This window comes from Lithobates pipiens, unplaced genomic scaffold, assembly GCF_037356315.1.
Source record: "Lithobates pipiens isolate NorthernLeopardFrog02 unplaced genomic scaffold, aLitPip1_a1.2 Scaffold_8, whole genome shotgun sequence".
Lineage (NCBI taxonomy): Eukaryota > Metazoa > Chordata > Amphibia > Anura > Ranidae > Lithobates > Lithobates pipiens.
The window spans coordinates 16,430,756-16,446,611 of NW_027507903.1; the positions used below are offsets into that span (position 1 = coordinate 16,430,756).

The 15,856-nt window shown below is 43.6% G+C and overlaps 1 protein-coding gene across 1 annotated transcript in view; it reads right to left on the reverse strand.

The window, feature by feature from the left end:
- The window catches only part of LOC143964253 (ceramide synthase 2-like), a 71,609-nt gene extending 67,146 nt beyond the window's left edge, over nt 1-4,463 (reverse strand). Inside the window, exon 1 of the mRNA XM_077473952.1 lies at nt 4,342-4,463. Coding sequence (XP_077330078.1) covers nt 4,342-4,431 — 90 coding nt within the window. The 5' untranslated portion in view covers nt 4,432-4,463. The remainder of the gene's footprint in view (nt 1-4,341) is intronic.
- Nucleotides 4,464-15,856: the final 11,393 nt, after the last annotated feature.

Below are 15,856 nucleotides of genomic sequence, written 5' to 3' on the forward strand. Positions count from 1 at the left end.
AAGTCAGCATTGTAACTGCTGACTTTTAATAAGGACACTTACCTGTCCAGGGCGCCCGTGATGTATCCCCCCCCCCCCTCATATCGTGTCCCGGCGCCGCCATCCTCACTTAGGGAAAAAGGCATTGGAGCCTTGCGGCTTCACTGCTCGTTTCCTACTGCGCATGCGCGAGTCATGCGGCGCTTTGTGAATGGGGCACGCTGTGTTCTAGAACACACACAGTTCCCAGAACACAGCGCGCCCCATTTCCCAGAAGACGAGGAGGAGAGAAGACTGAAGATCACAGCAGAGTAGGAAGAGGCAGATTAGGAAGACTGCCTAGCAACAGGGGTTTCTGGCAAGTTAAAAAAAAAAAATTTCTAATTATTATTATAATTTTTTTTAAGAATATTAATGCTATTTTTTTTTTTTTTTTTTTTTTAGGGTGGCCCTCCACTTTAACTCTTTTGATCTGTGTACTTGTTCCAGACTGATGATTCAAAGAGCACTGAAGTCAGCGGGCTGCTATATCATCCAGGGAATTCGTTTTTTTTTTGTTTTGTTTTTTGAAGCAGCAATGGAATCCCCAATATTTATTTCGGGAAAAGTTTATTTTACCCGAAATAGAAGTGGCAGTTAGGCATTAATTATATGTTTCTTTAACTAAAATAGCCTTAATTATCATCCTTTGCTAGCTGTGTAAATGCTTGGACTTCAGGTATCCGTGTTCATTTTAGTCTTGTGGGGGGGGGGGGGGAGACATTAAAGAGGCACACAGCTTACCAGTAAGCCCAGTGGTTACATAAAACTAGTAATTACGCGGAACAAACTACAGTCTGTCTCTGGTAAATCTGTGTTAAAGAAGAAGTATGTGCAAAGCTCTTTTGGCCATACTTCTCCTGCGGGTCACAGGAGAAGTATTAAGTTCTGCACTCCAGTGACCCACATTTAGCAGGCTAGTCCACTGTCAGCTGATGTCACTCACCCGGTTCAGACTCTGGAAAAATCCCGACTTTGATGTCGGGATTCACCTAGATGCCTGGCTGGGAGCTGGCACAGCCTCTCAGCACGTGGCTGAGAGCCTGAGCCAGCAACTCTTACCCCTGCAAAGCCAGTGAGCACGGGGTGGGGGGGGGGGGGGTGCAGAGCAGAGATCGGAGACTGACAAGTCACAGTCTCACTGATGACTGAGAACTGAGCGATCAGCTATCTTTGATCACTCAGTTCTCGGTTTTAGAGGCAGCAGGGGGGCAGATGCAGCTTCAGATCAATGCTACAGGCATTTAGATTAGTATGTATGTTTTGTTTTTTTTTCGCTCCTGAACTTCTCATTTAATCTTTATTATCATATTGTTCTGGGTCAGTGAAGTATTGAAGCCAGAGGGTCAACGTGATAGCCATATAACTAATAAGGAGGAGCTCAGGCGTGTTCGCATGGTCCACGTGCAGAGCCGCCAGGAAGTCGGCGCAGCTGTCCACTACTCACAGGCCGCGATACATTGCCCCGATGTGCGGTTGCACAGATCAGGCAATGTCTCACTGCCTGTGATTAGCGCAGTGCTGCGCCGACTTCCTGGCGGGCTCTGCACGGGGAGTATGCGAACACGCCGGAGCTCATCCTTAATAACTAGCATTGTCCAGCTTGCTGTGGGGGGCACGCAGGCAGGAAGGAGGGGCCAGGAGCGCTGGCATGGGATCAGAGGAGGAGGAGGAGGAGGAGGATCGGGGCTGCTCTGTGCAAAATCATTACACAGAGCAGGGAAGTATAACATGTTTGTTCATTTAAAAAAAATTAAAAAAATTAAAAATCAAGGCTTTAATATCACTTTAAGTCAAAAGCAACCTAATCCCCCTGATTATCAGGCTGTGTAGGTATACAGGTCTCTTTACTCGTATAACCACTTAAGGACCGCCTCCTGTATATATACGTCGGCACTTTGAAGAGGGATATCTCGGCAACGGAGGCAGCTGCTGCCACAACAGAGATATCCCTCTTTACAGGAGGCGGTCCTGTGTACGATAACAGTGGTCTCCGCGGCGGGTTCACCGCAAGATCACCATTATCGGTGGCGGGAGAGGTGCCACCCCCCCTCCCACCGCCCTCCGCCGCTTACCGGAGCCGTCGGTAGCGGCGGAGGCGATCGGGTCCTTTCCATTACTGGGTATAGAGACGAGTGAGGCCAAGATGGCCCCCACTCATCTCTATACCATAGGGGGGCGGAAGCGACGTCAAAACGTCACTTCCGCCCATACCTCTTAAACGTATATTTTTTTCAATGTCATTTTTTCAAATGACTTTTTTTTTATTGCATTTAAGTCCAAATATGAGATCTGAGGACTTTTTGGCCCCAGATCTCATATTTAAGAGGACCTGTCATGATTTTTTCTATTACAAGGGATGTTTATATTCCTTCTAATAGGAATAAAAGTGATCCATTTATTTTTATTTTTTTAAAAGTGTAAAAATAAATAAAATCAAGTAAAATAAATAACAAAAAAAAATATAAAAAAAAAATGTAAACCACCCCGTCCCGCCGAGCTCACGCACAGAAGCGAACGCATACGTGAGTAGCGCCTGCATATAAAAACGGTGGTCAAACCACACATGTGAGGTATCCCCACGATCAGTAGAGAGAGAGCAATAATTCTAGCCTTAGATCTCCTCTCTAACGCAAAACATGCAACCTGTAGAATTTTTTAAATGTCGCTTATGGAGATTTTTGAGGGTAAAAGTTTGATGCCATTCCACGAGCGGGCGCAATTTTGAAGTGTGACATGTTGGGTATCAATTTACTCGGCGTAACATTATCTTTCACAATAAAAAAAAATAAAAAAAAGGGCTAAATTTTACTGTTGTCTTATTTTTTTATTAAAAAAAGTGAATTTTTTTCCAAAAAAAAGTGCGCTTGTAAGACCGCTGTGCAAATACGGTGTGAAAAAAAGTATTGCAATGACCGCCATTTTATTCTCTAGGGTGTTAGAAAAAAAAAACGAAATATAATGTTTGGGGGTTCTAAGTAATTTACTAGCAAAAAAAAAACTGTTTTAACCGGTTCCTGACCAGCGCACGCCAATGTACGTCGGCAGAATGGCACGGGCAAGCATATTGGCGTACAGGTACGTCCAATCTTCAATGCCGCCCTGCCATCGCGAGCACGCTGCTGGCGGCACGCTCGCATGCCGCTCAGGACCCCCGTGAGTCCGGTCGCGGGTCCCGCGGACTCGATCGCCGCGGGCATACCCGCGATCGGCTCCACAGGACGGCTGAATGGAGGAAATGCAGTGTAAACAGCATTTCTCCATTCTGCCTAGCAATTAGTGACGCTGATCTCTGCTCCATGTGATTGGAGCAGAGATCAGTGTTCACTAAATGAAAGCCCAACCCCCCCACAGTTAGTAACACACCCCTAGGAACACTTAACCCCTACACTGCCACTCACTGGTTAACCCCTTCCCTGCCAGTGTCATTTACACAGGAATCACTGCATTTATATAGCAGTGATTGCTGTATAAATGACAATGGTCCCAAAAATGTGTCAAAAATGTCTGATGTGTCCGCCGCAATGTCGCAGTCACAATAAAAAAAAAAAATCGCTGATCGCCGCCATTACTAGTAAAAAAAAAAAATAATAATAAATTATTAATAAAAATGCCATAAAACTATCCCTATTTTGTAAACGCTATAACTTTTGCGCAAACCAATCAATAATCGCTTATTGCGATTTTTTTTACCAAAAATATGTAGAAGAATACGTATCGGCCTAAACTGAGGCAAAAAACGTTTTTTTATATATTTTTGGGGGATATTTATTATAACAAAAAGTAAAAAATAATGCGTTTTTTTCAAAATTGTTGCTCTATTTTTGTTTATAGCGCAAAAAATAAAAACCGCAGGGGTGATCAAATACCACCAAAAGAAAGCTCTATTTGTGGGGAAAAAAGAACGTCAATTTTGTTTGGGAGCCACGTCACACGACCGCGCAATTGTCAGTTAAAGCGACGCAGTGCCGAATCGCAAAAAAGTGGTCTGGTCTTTGACCAGCAAAATGGTCCGGTCTCTAAGTGGTTAAACATGACAACACAACAAACGCCAAATCTGAAAAAGAGGCCTGGTCCTTAAGTGGTTAAGCAAAGAACTTGCACACAAAAAAATAAATAAAAAATCACTGATGTTTTGGTCAGAAATTTCTCCAATCCGTGTCCAGTTTATAGAGAGCGCTCTTTAATACCGAGACGGAAATGTGACCATTCTATTTACCTTTACCAGTAAGAAACAAAAAGGTCATGCTCATTTTGGCACAAGCCATTTATTGTACAACAACATAAAAAAACAGACAAAAGGCAAAAAACAGCTAAACTTACTTGAGATGGGTGTTTGGAGGCGGTGATATAAAAGTCTTCCAGGATTGGATTAAATGGCGCTTTTAGTCGCACCTCGCTCTTTATCCCCATGGCTCTGGCCACAGGTGTAGCAATGGCCCTGTGAAAATAAAAATCCATAAAACTAAAATCAGACTTTGAAATATTACAAAAAACAAAACAAAAAACAAACAATGTTATTTACTCCGCATGAACTGGCATAACTTTGAAGAAAAACTTTGCTCTCAATCAATCAGCATGAACTATTTTAATCCTTATGCTGCTAGAATGAGTAAATAGATAAGAAGGTGTATTATATTGACTTGTTTTCATTTTATTTATTTATTATTTTATTTTTTTATTTATTCTTTTAAATTTCTTCAGTTACTTCCTGTTTTCTGGCCTAGGCCAAAATAAAAAAAAAATCACAAAACAATCCTCCTGTGTTTGGGTGCTGGGTCTAGGGATGTGTGGTGTAGTCAACCCTTATAGGTAGGATGTCAACAGCCTTGCTGCGCTCCTCAGAACAATGGGGTGTCCTTGGAACTTTAGTAAGGTTCTTGGCTTCCACCTGCCCTTAGCTCAGGCATGCAGGCAGGAGGATGTGCTTAGCTGAGGAAGCCCTTCTGAAGACTCCTGGGATGTAGGGCATCATTTTGGCCTAAACATATAAAAAAAAGAAAGGGGGGGGGGGGCACCAACCTTGTGCATTACCAAAAATAATTTTAATAAAAATATTACAGCAATGGTTGTGCTAACATAGAGATGTAGTTAACAAGCATATCAAAGAAAATAAATAAAATTCTAAAAACAAAACAAAAAAAAAGAAGCATATCAAAGCATCAGCAATAGCGACCGGTATCTGTGGGTCTTTAGTGAGAGACGAGGATGTCGGAAGGACCAGACGGTATTGCGAGGAGGCTAACGCGTTTCGAGGGAGAACACGTTTCTTCAGGGCCAAAGTAATGAAGATTCATTCACCGCTTTGGCTCTGAAGAAGCGGGTTCTCCCTCGAAACGCGTTAGCCTCCTCACAATACCGTCTGGTCCTTCGGACATCCTCGTCTCTCACTACAGACCCACAGATATCATATGCTATTGCTGATGCTTTGATATGCTTGTTAACTACCATATTTATCGGCGTATAACACGCACCCCAAGTTTAGGAGGGAATTTTAAAGAAAAAAACAAACATTCTCGCCTATTTTCGGCTGTTCTCGGCAGCTTCTGAAAGCCGCAGAGAACCGAAAATAGCCAAGAACGGCCGAAAATAGCCAAAAGCTGCTGAGACCGGCAGAAAAGGCAGAAGAGCTCGCAATCGGCGGGTGATCGGCGTATAACACGCACCCACGTTTTCCCCCTGATTTTAAGGGGAAAAAAAAGTGCGTGTTATACACCGATAAATATGGTATGTCTCTATGCGAGTACACCCATTGCTCTAATAGTTTTATTACAATTATTTTTGGTAATGCACAAGGCCAGAATGATGTCATACATCCCAGGAGTCTTCGGAAGGGCTTCCTCAGCTAAGCACACCCTCCTGCCTGCATGCCTGAGCACTGGCAGTGTGTGAGGAGAGCCGTTCAACAGCATCTCCTCGCGAGGGAGACCTGTACAGGTAATCAGGGCACTGATCATCAGTACCCAGATTACAGTACAGCCCCAGCAGTGGCCATCAGTGACACCAGTGGCCATTAGTGATGCCAGTCAGTGCTGCCTTTCAGTGCCCATCAATGCCTGCCCATCAGTGCTGCCTATCTGTGCCGCCTATAACTGCCTACCAGTGCAGCATATTAGTGCCTCCTCATCAGTGCCACCTAATCAGTGCCCTTTAGTGCTGCCTCATCAGTGCTGCCGATCAGTGTCCATCAATGCTGCCTATCTGTGCCGCCTATAATTGCCCACCAGTGCAGCAGCATATTAGTGCCTCCTAATCAGTGCCCTTTAGTGCTGCCTCATCAGTGCTGCCTATCAGTGTCCATCAGTTCCGCCTCATCAGCGCACATCAGTGAAGGAGAAAAAAAAATTACTTATTTACAAAATTTACTGACAGAAACCAGTAACTTTTTTTTTCAACATTTTTGGTCTTTTATTTATTTTTTTTTAGCAAAAAATAAAAAACCCAGGGGTGAATACCACCAAAAGAAAGTTCTATGTGTGTGAAAAAAATGATAAAGATTGAATTTGGGTACAGTGTTGCATGATCGCACAATTGTCATTTAAAAAGAGTGAGCACCAAAAGCTGAAAATTAACCTGGGCAGGAAGGAGGGGGGGGGGGGAGTGGCCAGTAGGCAAGTGGTTTAAGTGAACCCTCCAACAATTTTCCCCCTGAAGAAGCCACGTGTCTGCATCTGTGGCGCAACGTGTAGGGGAGAGGCAAAGAGGACAGTACGGCGATTGTACCCGGCGGGAAGATTTGTACATCAGCAGCTCGTGTCACGGAGATAACGGACTACAGATCGTTGTACAGCAGATGTCAGAATGGTGCGCTCCAAGCCCCCCCCGAAAAACGTGAGTCATCGTTCTGCACTTTAATAAAAGACCATTTAGAATTGAAAAAAGTTATAAGCACTATTGGAGAGGATTTATTTTTGAATATACAGGAAAAACCTTGGATTGCAAGCCTAATTCGCTCTAGAAACATGCTTGTAATCCAAAACACTTTTGTATCAAAGCGAATTTCCCCATAAGAAATAATGGAAACTCAGATGATTCGCTCCACAACCATTTATTCATAGAAAAATTATTACGGCAATACAAACTACAGTACAGTATTAAGTGTAAGGTGTGTACACTACACGGGCAGATGTCCAGGGGCAATACGAGCAGTAGAAAGATCACAGTTTTCATGTAAAAAGAAGTGTCATTACACTCACAATATTAAAGGGGTTGTAACCCCTCAAAGTTTTTCACCTTAATAAATTCTATGTATTAAGGTGAAAAACCTTCTGTAGTGCAGCTGCCCCCCCCCCCAGAGCCCCCATTTTACCCGAGCCCGATCTTTCCAGTGATGGGGACTAGCACAGCCCAGTCTCCGGTCCTCATTGGATAGATGGATAGCAGCAGAAGCTATTGGTTCCCACTGCCGTCAAAGAAATCCAATGATGCAGGAGCCAGGCGGGGCGAGGCCGAGCCCCGCAGTAGCGGAACTCGAGAGCACGCCCACGCGAGTGCCCCCATGGAATGCAGCTCTCCCTGGGGGCACCTGATGAAGAGTAGGAGCCAGGAGCGCCGCTGGGGGACCCCAGAAGAGGAGAATCGGGGGAAACCTCTGTGCAAAACCCTTGCACAGAGGAGGCAAGTATAACATGTTTGTTGTTTACAAAAAAATAAAACGTTTACAATCCCTTTAAAAACAATATCCTGCGTTAAGGAGTGGCGCTCATCCATGTAAAGCTGCTGGTGTATTACAAAAAGGAGAAATGTAGTTATAGAGCAAGTCTAAAGGAAAAACTCAATTTGAAAGCGCCACATCCCTCTTAAAGTAGAAAAACCACCGAAAAATAAATATTTTGGGACTTTTTAAGCGCATACATATACAAAAGGAGAAATATATACAGAAAAATATACATTTTATTCAATTAAAAAATCTATAAACAAGGATAAATTGATCAGTAACCGATACTACTATACGTGTAAATGTTTATCTCTGTATCCATGTAGAGACAACAATTTACACGTATAGTGGTATCTGTTACTGATCAATTTATCTTGTTTATAGATTTTTTTAATTGAATAAAATGTATTTTTATATATATATATATATATATATATATATATATATATATATATATATATATATATATATATATATATATATATATATATATATATATATATATATATATAATTTCTCTTTTTGTATATGTATGCTCTTAAAAAGTCCCCAAAAAATGTATTTTCTGTGGTGTATACATTACTGTGAGCAGAGGTCCGGGGGAGCTGGTGGCTCCCAGCGATTCCTGGAGAACTCAGACACTCGGGAAACGTTGACACTTGCGGGTGCTCTGAATGTGCGTTGCGCCCGCCCCACCCAGCTGAGAGTGTCTGAGTTCTCCAGGAAGCACTGAGAGCCACCAGCGCCCCCTGGACCTCTGGCCACATACAGTACTGTATACACCAGCAGCTTTACTGTATACACCGATGACTTTGATGTATACAGTATTGTATGTGGCCAGAGGTCCAGGGGGCGCTGGTGGCTCCCAGTGCTTCCTGGAGAACTCAGACACTCCTAGCTGGGCGGGCATAACGCGCAGAGTACCTGCAAGTGTCAACAGTTCCCGAGTGTCTGAGTTCTCCAGGAATCGCTGAGAGCCACCAACGCTCCTGGACCTCTGCTCCCATACAGTACTGTATAAAAGAGCAGCTTTATTGTATACACCGACTTTACTGTATACACCAATGACTTTACTGTATACAACAGCAGCTTTACTGTATACACCAGCAGCTTTACTGTATACACCAACAACTTTACTGTATACACCATCAACTTTACTGTAAACTTTACTGTATACACCGACTTTACTGTATACAACAGCACCTTTACTGTATACAACAGCAGCTTTACTGTATACACCAATGACTTTACTGTATACACCAGCAGCTTTACTGTATACACCAATGACTTTACTGTATACATAGACTTTACTGTATACAGCAGCAGCTTTACTGTAAACATCAACGACTTTACTGTATACAACAGCAGCTTTACTGTATACACCAACGGCTTTACTGTATACGACTTTACTGTATACAACAGCAGCTTTACTGTATACAAATGATTTTACTGTATACGACTTTACTGTATACAAAAGCAGCTTTCCTGTATACACCAACGACTTTACTGTATACACCAACGACTTTACTGTATACAACAGCAGCTTTTACTGTATACACCAACAACTTTACTGTATACACCATCAACTTTACTGTATACAACAGCGACTTTACTGTAAACAACTTTACTGTATACACCAACAACTTTACTGTATACACCAGCACCTTTACTGTATACAACAGCAGCTTTACTGTATACACCAATGACTTTACTGTATACATCAGCGGCTTTACATGGATGAACACCAGACTCCTTAACGCGGGATATACATTGTGAGTAATTCCACTTTGTTTTTTTTTTTTTTTTTATACATTAAAACAGTGAAACGGATCCGTCTACTGCTCGTCTTGCAAGACCGCGCTCACATTTCAAGTTACAATAAAAAAAATAAAAAAAACCCCCGTTGCTCATCTTGCAAAATGCCTGTATATCACATTACTCGTAAATCAAGGTATTACCGTGCGCAGATTTTATGGTGAGAAATAGCGGCACTTGAAAGGACAAAAAGGGAACCAGGACAACTTTACATTTTAGTCCAAATGGGACTAAAGTGAGTGTTCACCAAACTTCCATTGTGAGGTCACCGGCATTAAGGTGAGAATACACCCAGAGGGGAGAAGGACGGGTGGGGAGTTGTCACCGGCTGCATAATACTGAGCACTTTAATGAAGCGCACAGAGGAGTGGAAATTGCCAGCAGGACAATGAGGAATTAAGGACTGCACAGACCTATCACATTATTTCACACACAGTGTTCTGATTGCATGGTCACTGAGAATTGTATATATCACTTATTGTACCGTATATATGAATTTCAGAGTTCGATTTGATTCTTTAATTATTTATTTTTTTACAGGGATTTGTTTTATTTTTCATGGTGAGTTTAATAGAAGCACAGCACATTTAATTTTTTTTTTTTTTTTTTTTTTAAACCGGTGCACTTTGCCCAGCCCCCCTCCTATACTGTATACACACACCTTCCCTTGGATCCCCTAATGACCCATTCAGCTTGCAAACAAGAAGAAATATTGTGTTTTTCTGGCTGCTGCGCATCATCTGAATGCTCCTCGCACATGGCACTGATGGTGCTTGGCAATTGGCCGGTCAGACATGACGCCTGCATGAGATATGTAAATCAACTGTCACTCACAGCAAGGGGAAGAACTGACTGGTATTTCTCTCTCAGTTTTTATCTTACTGAAAAAAAAAAATATATATATAAGAGGATTGCTCAGAGCTGGATTAACTCTTTGTGGCAAGATTGGGCACAGATGACATGAAATCCTATACTGTACAAGGTGCGAGCCTTAATTTAAAAAAACAACCCAGTTTACATCCACTTTTAAAGTGGTTGTAAACCCTTACAAACCACTTTGACCTACAGGTAAGCCTAGATTAAGGCTTACTTGTAGGTCCAAGCAATATCTCCTAAACCTATATGGTTTAGGAGATATTTGTCCGAAAACAGGCACCGCTGTCTACGGCGCATGCGCCGTAGACAGCGGCGCGCAGGCGCACTGAGTGCGGCATTCTCAGCAACGGAGCTGCCGCGCGTGTCGGCTCCCGTGCGCATGCGCGGGAGTGACGTCATCGCGGCTTCGCCGAATGACAGCGGCGGAGCTGCGAGACCCCACCAACAAGATGGATGCGGCGGACTACAGGGGACAGCGGCGACTTCGCTGGCTCCTGTGTCAGGTAAGTGACACATAATGGGCTACTATGCGATGCATAGTAGTCCATTATGCTTTACCTTTGCAGGGAATCAAAGAGGAAGTAAACTCATCAGGGTTTACTTCCTCTTTAAGTATTCGTAAACCCTTTTGTTTGTCTTTTATCTATAGGTAAGCCTAGAATAAGGCTTACCTATAGATAGTGGAAACATCTCCTAAACATGCGCCGTTTAGGAGATAATTCACTTGTAGTTGCGCCAATGTCGTCATCGCACATGCGCTGTGAAGAAACGCACCATCATGCCATTTCTTCCGCCAGCGTGGCAACACCGGCCAGTCACAGAGCCGGAGTCCGCGACCCCAGAAGGAAGAGGGGCGAAGATGGACCCAGCCTGCACAGGGGACAGCTCGGGCTTCGTTTGCAGGTGTCACATAATGGGCTAGTATGCGATGCATACTAGCCTTTTATGCCTTTACTATGCAGGCCTTTTGGGGAGCAAAAGAGGAAGTAAAACCCATTGGGGTTTACTTCCTCTTTAATTCTGGTGATAAGCAAGGAGCTCCTGTGATACCACAAGTCCCAACATGCATTGCCTGCTCCCTGGCTGACCTCATGCGCTCATTATCTGGCAAGGCATGCTAGGGATCTGCTGACAGCTCTTCACTGAACTGTATTAGCCCGTGTACACACGGTCTGAGATTCCGACGGAATGTGTTTGACCGTTTTGTTGGATATCGTTTCCGTCGGAGTATCCGACGGACCAAGTTTTCCAACTTGTTGGTAAAATTTTACGGCAAAATGCTCCGAACGGACATACTCGGATCATGTGTAGAGAATTCCGATCGGACAAAGTCCCACGCATGCTCAGATCAAATTCCTACATCAAAGCTATTGGCTACTAGCCTGAACGTAGTCCCGTCGTAACGAAATAACGTCATCACGTTCCGAACGATCGGATTTTCCGACAACTTTTTTTCGACAGTGTGTATGCAACAGTTTCGGCCAAAATCCGACGGATTTGGTTGTCGGAATGTCCGACCGTGTGTACAAGGGCTAAGGATGTAAAAGTATGTAAGACACAAAAAAAAGCTTGTTGGGTGTATATTATATATTACAGTTGATTTTTAAGGAAGTGCATATTTGAAGTTTTATACATGTGTATATACTGTGCCTCCCCCTTCATAGACTTTCTACAATTCTGTGCAGTACGGAGTAGTAAGGACTACTATGGACAGAGAGGATTACATTATCGTGAAAAGGTGACCTAAAGATCACAGCATGGATAGTGTGCCATGCATGTAGAAAAACTGTGCATGCGCAGGTGATGCCACTGGAACAGGTGTGACAGTGCAACAAACAACACCTCCATGATCCAAAGCTCCGGGAACTCAGGCCAAGGGTTTTCTGATAACCTCCATCACACAATTTACAGGAAAAAAAAGGTAAATCCGCATAAAAGGTTATAAAAAGTTACAAAACAGTGAAGTACAGCCATCCAACGCGTTTCGGCCATGATTAAGGCCTAACAGCCGAAATACATTGGCCTTCTACTCAGCTGTTCTTCACCATTTTAGAATAAAGTATAACATTTTATGGTGATTTACCAGAGAGCCGTCTTTTTTCATCGTCTCTTCCTGTCAGTGTGCATCTGCCTGCCCGTACGAGGTACGAACAGACAGATTCACCGACAAGCCTGCAGGAGTCCTGCATGGAACCTGCGATCTACTGATCGGGGGGTGCAATGCTTTCCAGGCTCCAAGTGAAAAAAAATTTTTTTTAAAGGTGAGCTTATCCTTTAACCTTTCCTAGAGTGCTGCGTTTTGCTCTTTTCTGGCCCAACATAAAGCGCGAGGCGTATAAAAGCCACCCTGGGAGTGAACACATTTCTTTGTGACATGGCTTGGCACCAAAATCAAGCCGTTAGAATTTACAATTCGCTGCCACAATGGTTTCCACGTACCTCTCGGCAGTTTTATGTGCTAGAAAAGAACCGTAACGCATAATCACAGAGATCAGCACACCCTTTAATTTGGCCCACCAAGAGTCCATACATAAAGAAAAAACTTTTAATATCCATTTTCCAAAACCCACATCCCTATAATTATCAAAATCACCAGCTTTAAGATTCTGTGTGGCGACTTGCAAAGACCCTCCAATCATTTATCTTCAGGTCTGTCACAAATGATGACTTAAGTCTGGGATCAGCAACCTTTTTCCACTTAAAGGCCTGATTCAATGTATGTGAATGCATGGAGGGCCACATTCACCTGCTAAAAAAGATAACATTACACAGCCACCCCCCCTCCCCCCACACACACAGACACCTCTGGCCCCCTTTACATTACACAGCCCCCTGCACTTCTGGCCCCCTTTACATTACACAGCCCCCTGCACCTCTGGCCCCCTTTACATTACACATCCCCCTGCACCCCTGGCCTCCTTTACATTACACAGCCCCCTGCACCTCTGGCCCCCTTTACATTACACAGACCCCTGCACCTCTGGCCCCCTTTACATTACACAGCCCCCTGCACCCCTGGCCTCCTTTACATTACACAGCCCCCCCTGCACCTCTGGCCCCCTTTACATTACACAGACCCCTGCACCTCTGGCCCCCTTTACATTACACAGCCCCCTGCACCCCTGGCCTCCTTTACATTACACAGCCCCCCTGCACCTCTGGCCCCATTTACATTACACAGCCCCCTGCACCTCTGGCCCCCTTTACATTACACAGCCCTCTGCACCTCTGGCCCCCTTTACATTACACAGCCCTCTCTGCATATTACACAGCCCCCCCCCCCCCAGCCGTGTAAGCACGGAGGGATGATGCACTTTACTTTTTTTTTTTTTTTTTTTTTACACTATGCCTTTGAAAATGTGATCCCTTTTATAGCTTGCATGACATTGCTTCCGGGTTACTAGTTTCGAGACCCTATCAAAGAAGATTCCAGCTTCATCCGGATGTGTGGCCAGCTGGCAGACCAGCTTCAGAAGGTGGCGGGAGGGGGACGGACCCTCCCGCTGCTTGAGATATCAGCCGAATGGCTGCTTAGCTGCATCGGTTATCTCAGGAAACCCAAACACCGGCTCTAAAGAACGATACCAGAGTGATGCTTGCAGTTGCAGGCATCACCCCGCTACAACCCCTTCAAGCCGAGGCTGCATATTTGCATACGGTCGGTGTGAAGTAGAGGTCGACCGATATATCGGCCGATATTTGCCGTTTTTTAAATAATCGGCATCGGCCGATTGTGCTGATAAAAAGCCGATTTAGAACTGCAGTGGGACTTTGAAATGACTTCTGTATAGAAGTCAGTGTGAGTTGCCTGAGTCGTCATAGCAACACTTTCCTCCTCTCTGGGCAGGCTGCCAAGAAAAGAACAAAATGATACAATGTTTACACTTGAATGAATGAATTCATCTCTGTGTGTAGAAGTTCTCAGTTTAACCATTTAAAGACTAAATCTTTTCTGACACTTGTTGCTTACAAGTAAAAATCCTGTATTTTCTGCCAGAAAATCACTTAGACCCCCCAAAAATTATATATATTTTTTTAGCAGAGATCCTAGGGAATAAAATAGCGGTTGTTGCAATATTTTATGTCACACGGCATTTGCACAGAGGTCTTTCAAATGCATTTTTTTGGGAAAAAAATACACTATTTAAAAATAAAATAAAAACAGTAAAGTTAGCCCATTTTTTTTTTTCGTCCAAAAGTTTTGACTACCCGTTTTTATTTAATATATAGGTTTTTTTTTTTTTTTTAATCTAAATCATACATACAAGTAAACTGATTGGAGGTTTGTTTTGTTTAATAAATGTTTAAAATGTAAGAAATTTTCTGTATTACTTATGAAGGCTGCTTTCACACTGGAGCGGGCAGGCGTTGATGGTAAAACGCAAGTTTTAGCGGCTCTTTACCATCATTTTAGCGGTGCTATTTGGCTGCTAGTGGGGCACATATAACCCAGCTAGCGGCCAAGGAAGAGGTTAAATGCGCCCATGAAGCACTGCTGCCAAATCGCATTGCATGCGCTTCGGCAGTGGTGCCCATTCATATCAATGGGCAGGAGTCCAAACCACTCCACTCCAAACGTGCTGCTTGCAGGACTTTTTTAAGATCCTGCCAGCGCATCGCCTCAGTGTGAAAGCACTCTGTCTTTCACACAGACTGCAGGGGAGCCATTTTGCAGGCACTTTACAGGCGCTATTTTTAGCCCAAAAGCGCCTGAAAAACGCCCCAATGGGAAAGGTGTGTTAGATCAAGGGGGATTAAAAAAAAATAATAAATAAAAAAGGAAACAAATAAATAAATTAAAATAAAATCGGCCTAACATATCGGCCCAAAAAAAAAAATCGGCATCATATATCGGCTATCGGCCGCCATGATTTCTAAATATCGGCATCGGCCAGAGAAAAACCCATATCGGTCGACCTCTAGTGTGAAGGGGTTAAAATGTCCATGGCCGGGTGCATGTGAATTCATAACATGCACTAACAGGCCGGACATTTAGTGGGGACGGCCCAGGTGCAGCCTGCCAGGTACCGGTACAGGCTACTGGGTGGATCCCAACCATATAGTCACAATCTTTTCCCAGCCTGGGCCGGCTCTGTGATGCCAGTCGACAGCGGGCACACTGTGTTAAATGCTCATTAAAGTATGCCTAAAAAGGCAAAACTTTTTTTTTTTTTTTTTCGTTTTGAGATGGACTGCCTGGCAGGTCTTTATTACTGTCTGTGCCCCCATTAGTGGGCTGTCGGTTTGTCCGGTTTACCATTATCATTGAAAGGGAAAGTAAACGATAATCCCAAATTTTGGGTTGTCCCCACAAAAATAATAGAGGGGAAATCTTCCAATGGAGACACTAATCGTGAAAAGAAAACAAAAAAAGGACATTTTATTTGGGTACAGCGTCGCAAGACCGCACAATTGTCAGTTACAGTAACGTAGTGCCGTATCGCAAAAATTGGCCTGGTCATGAAGGGGGTAAATCTTCCAGAGCTGAAG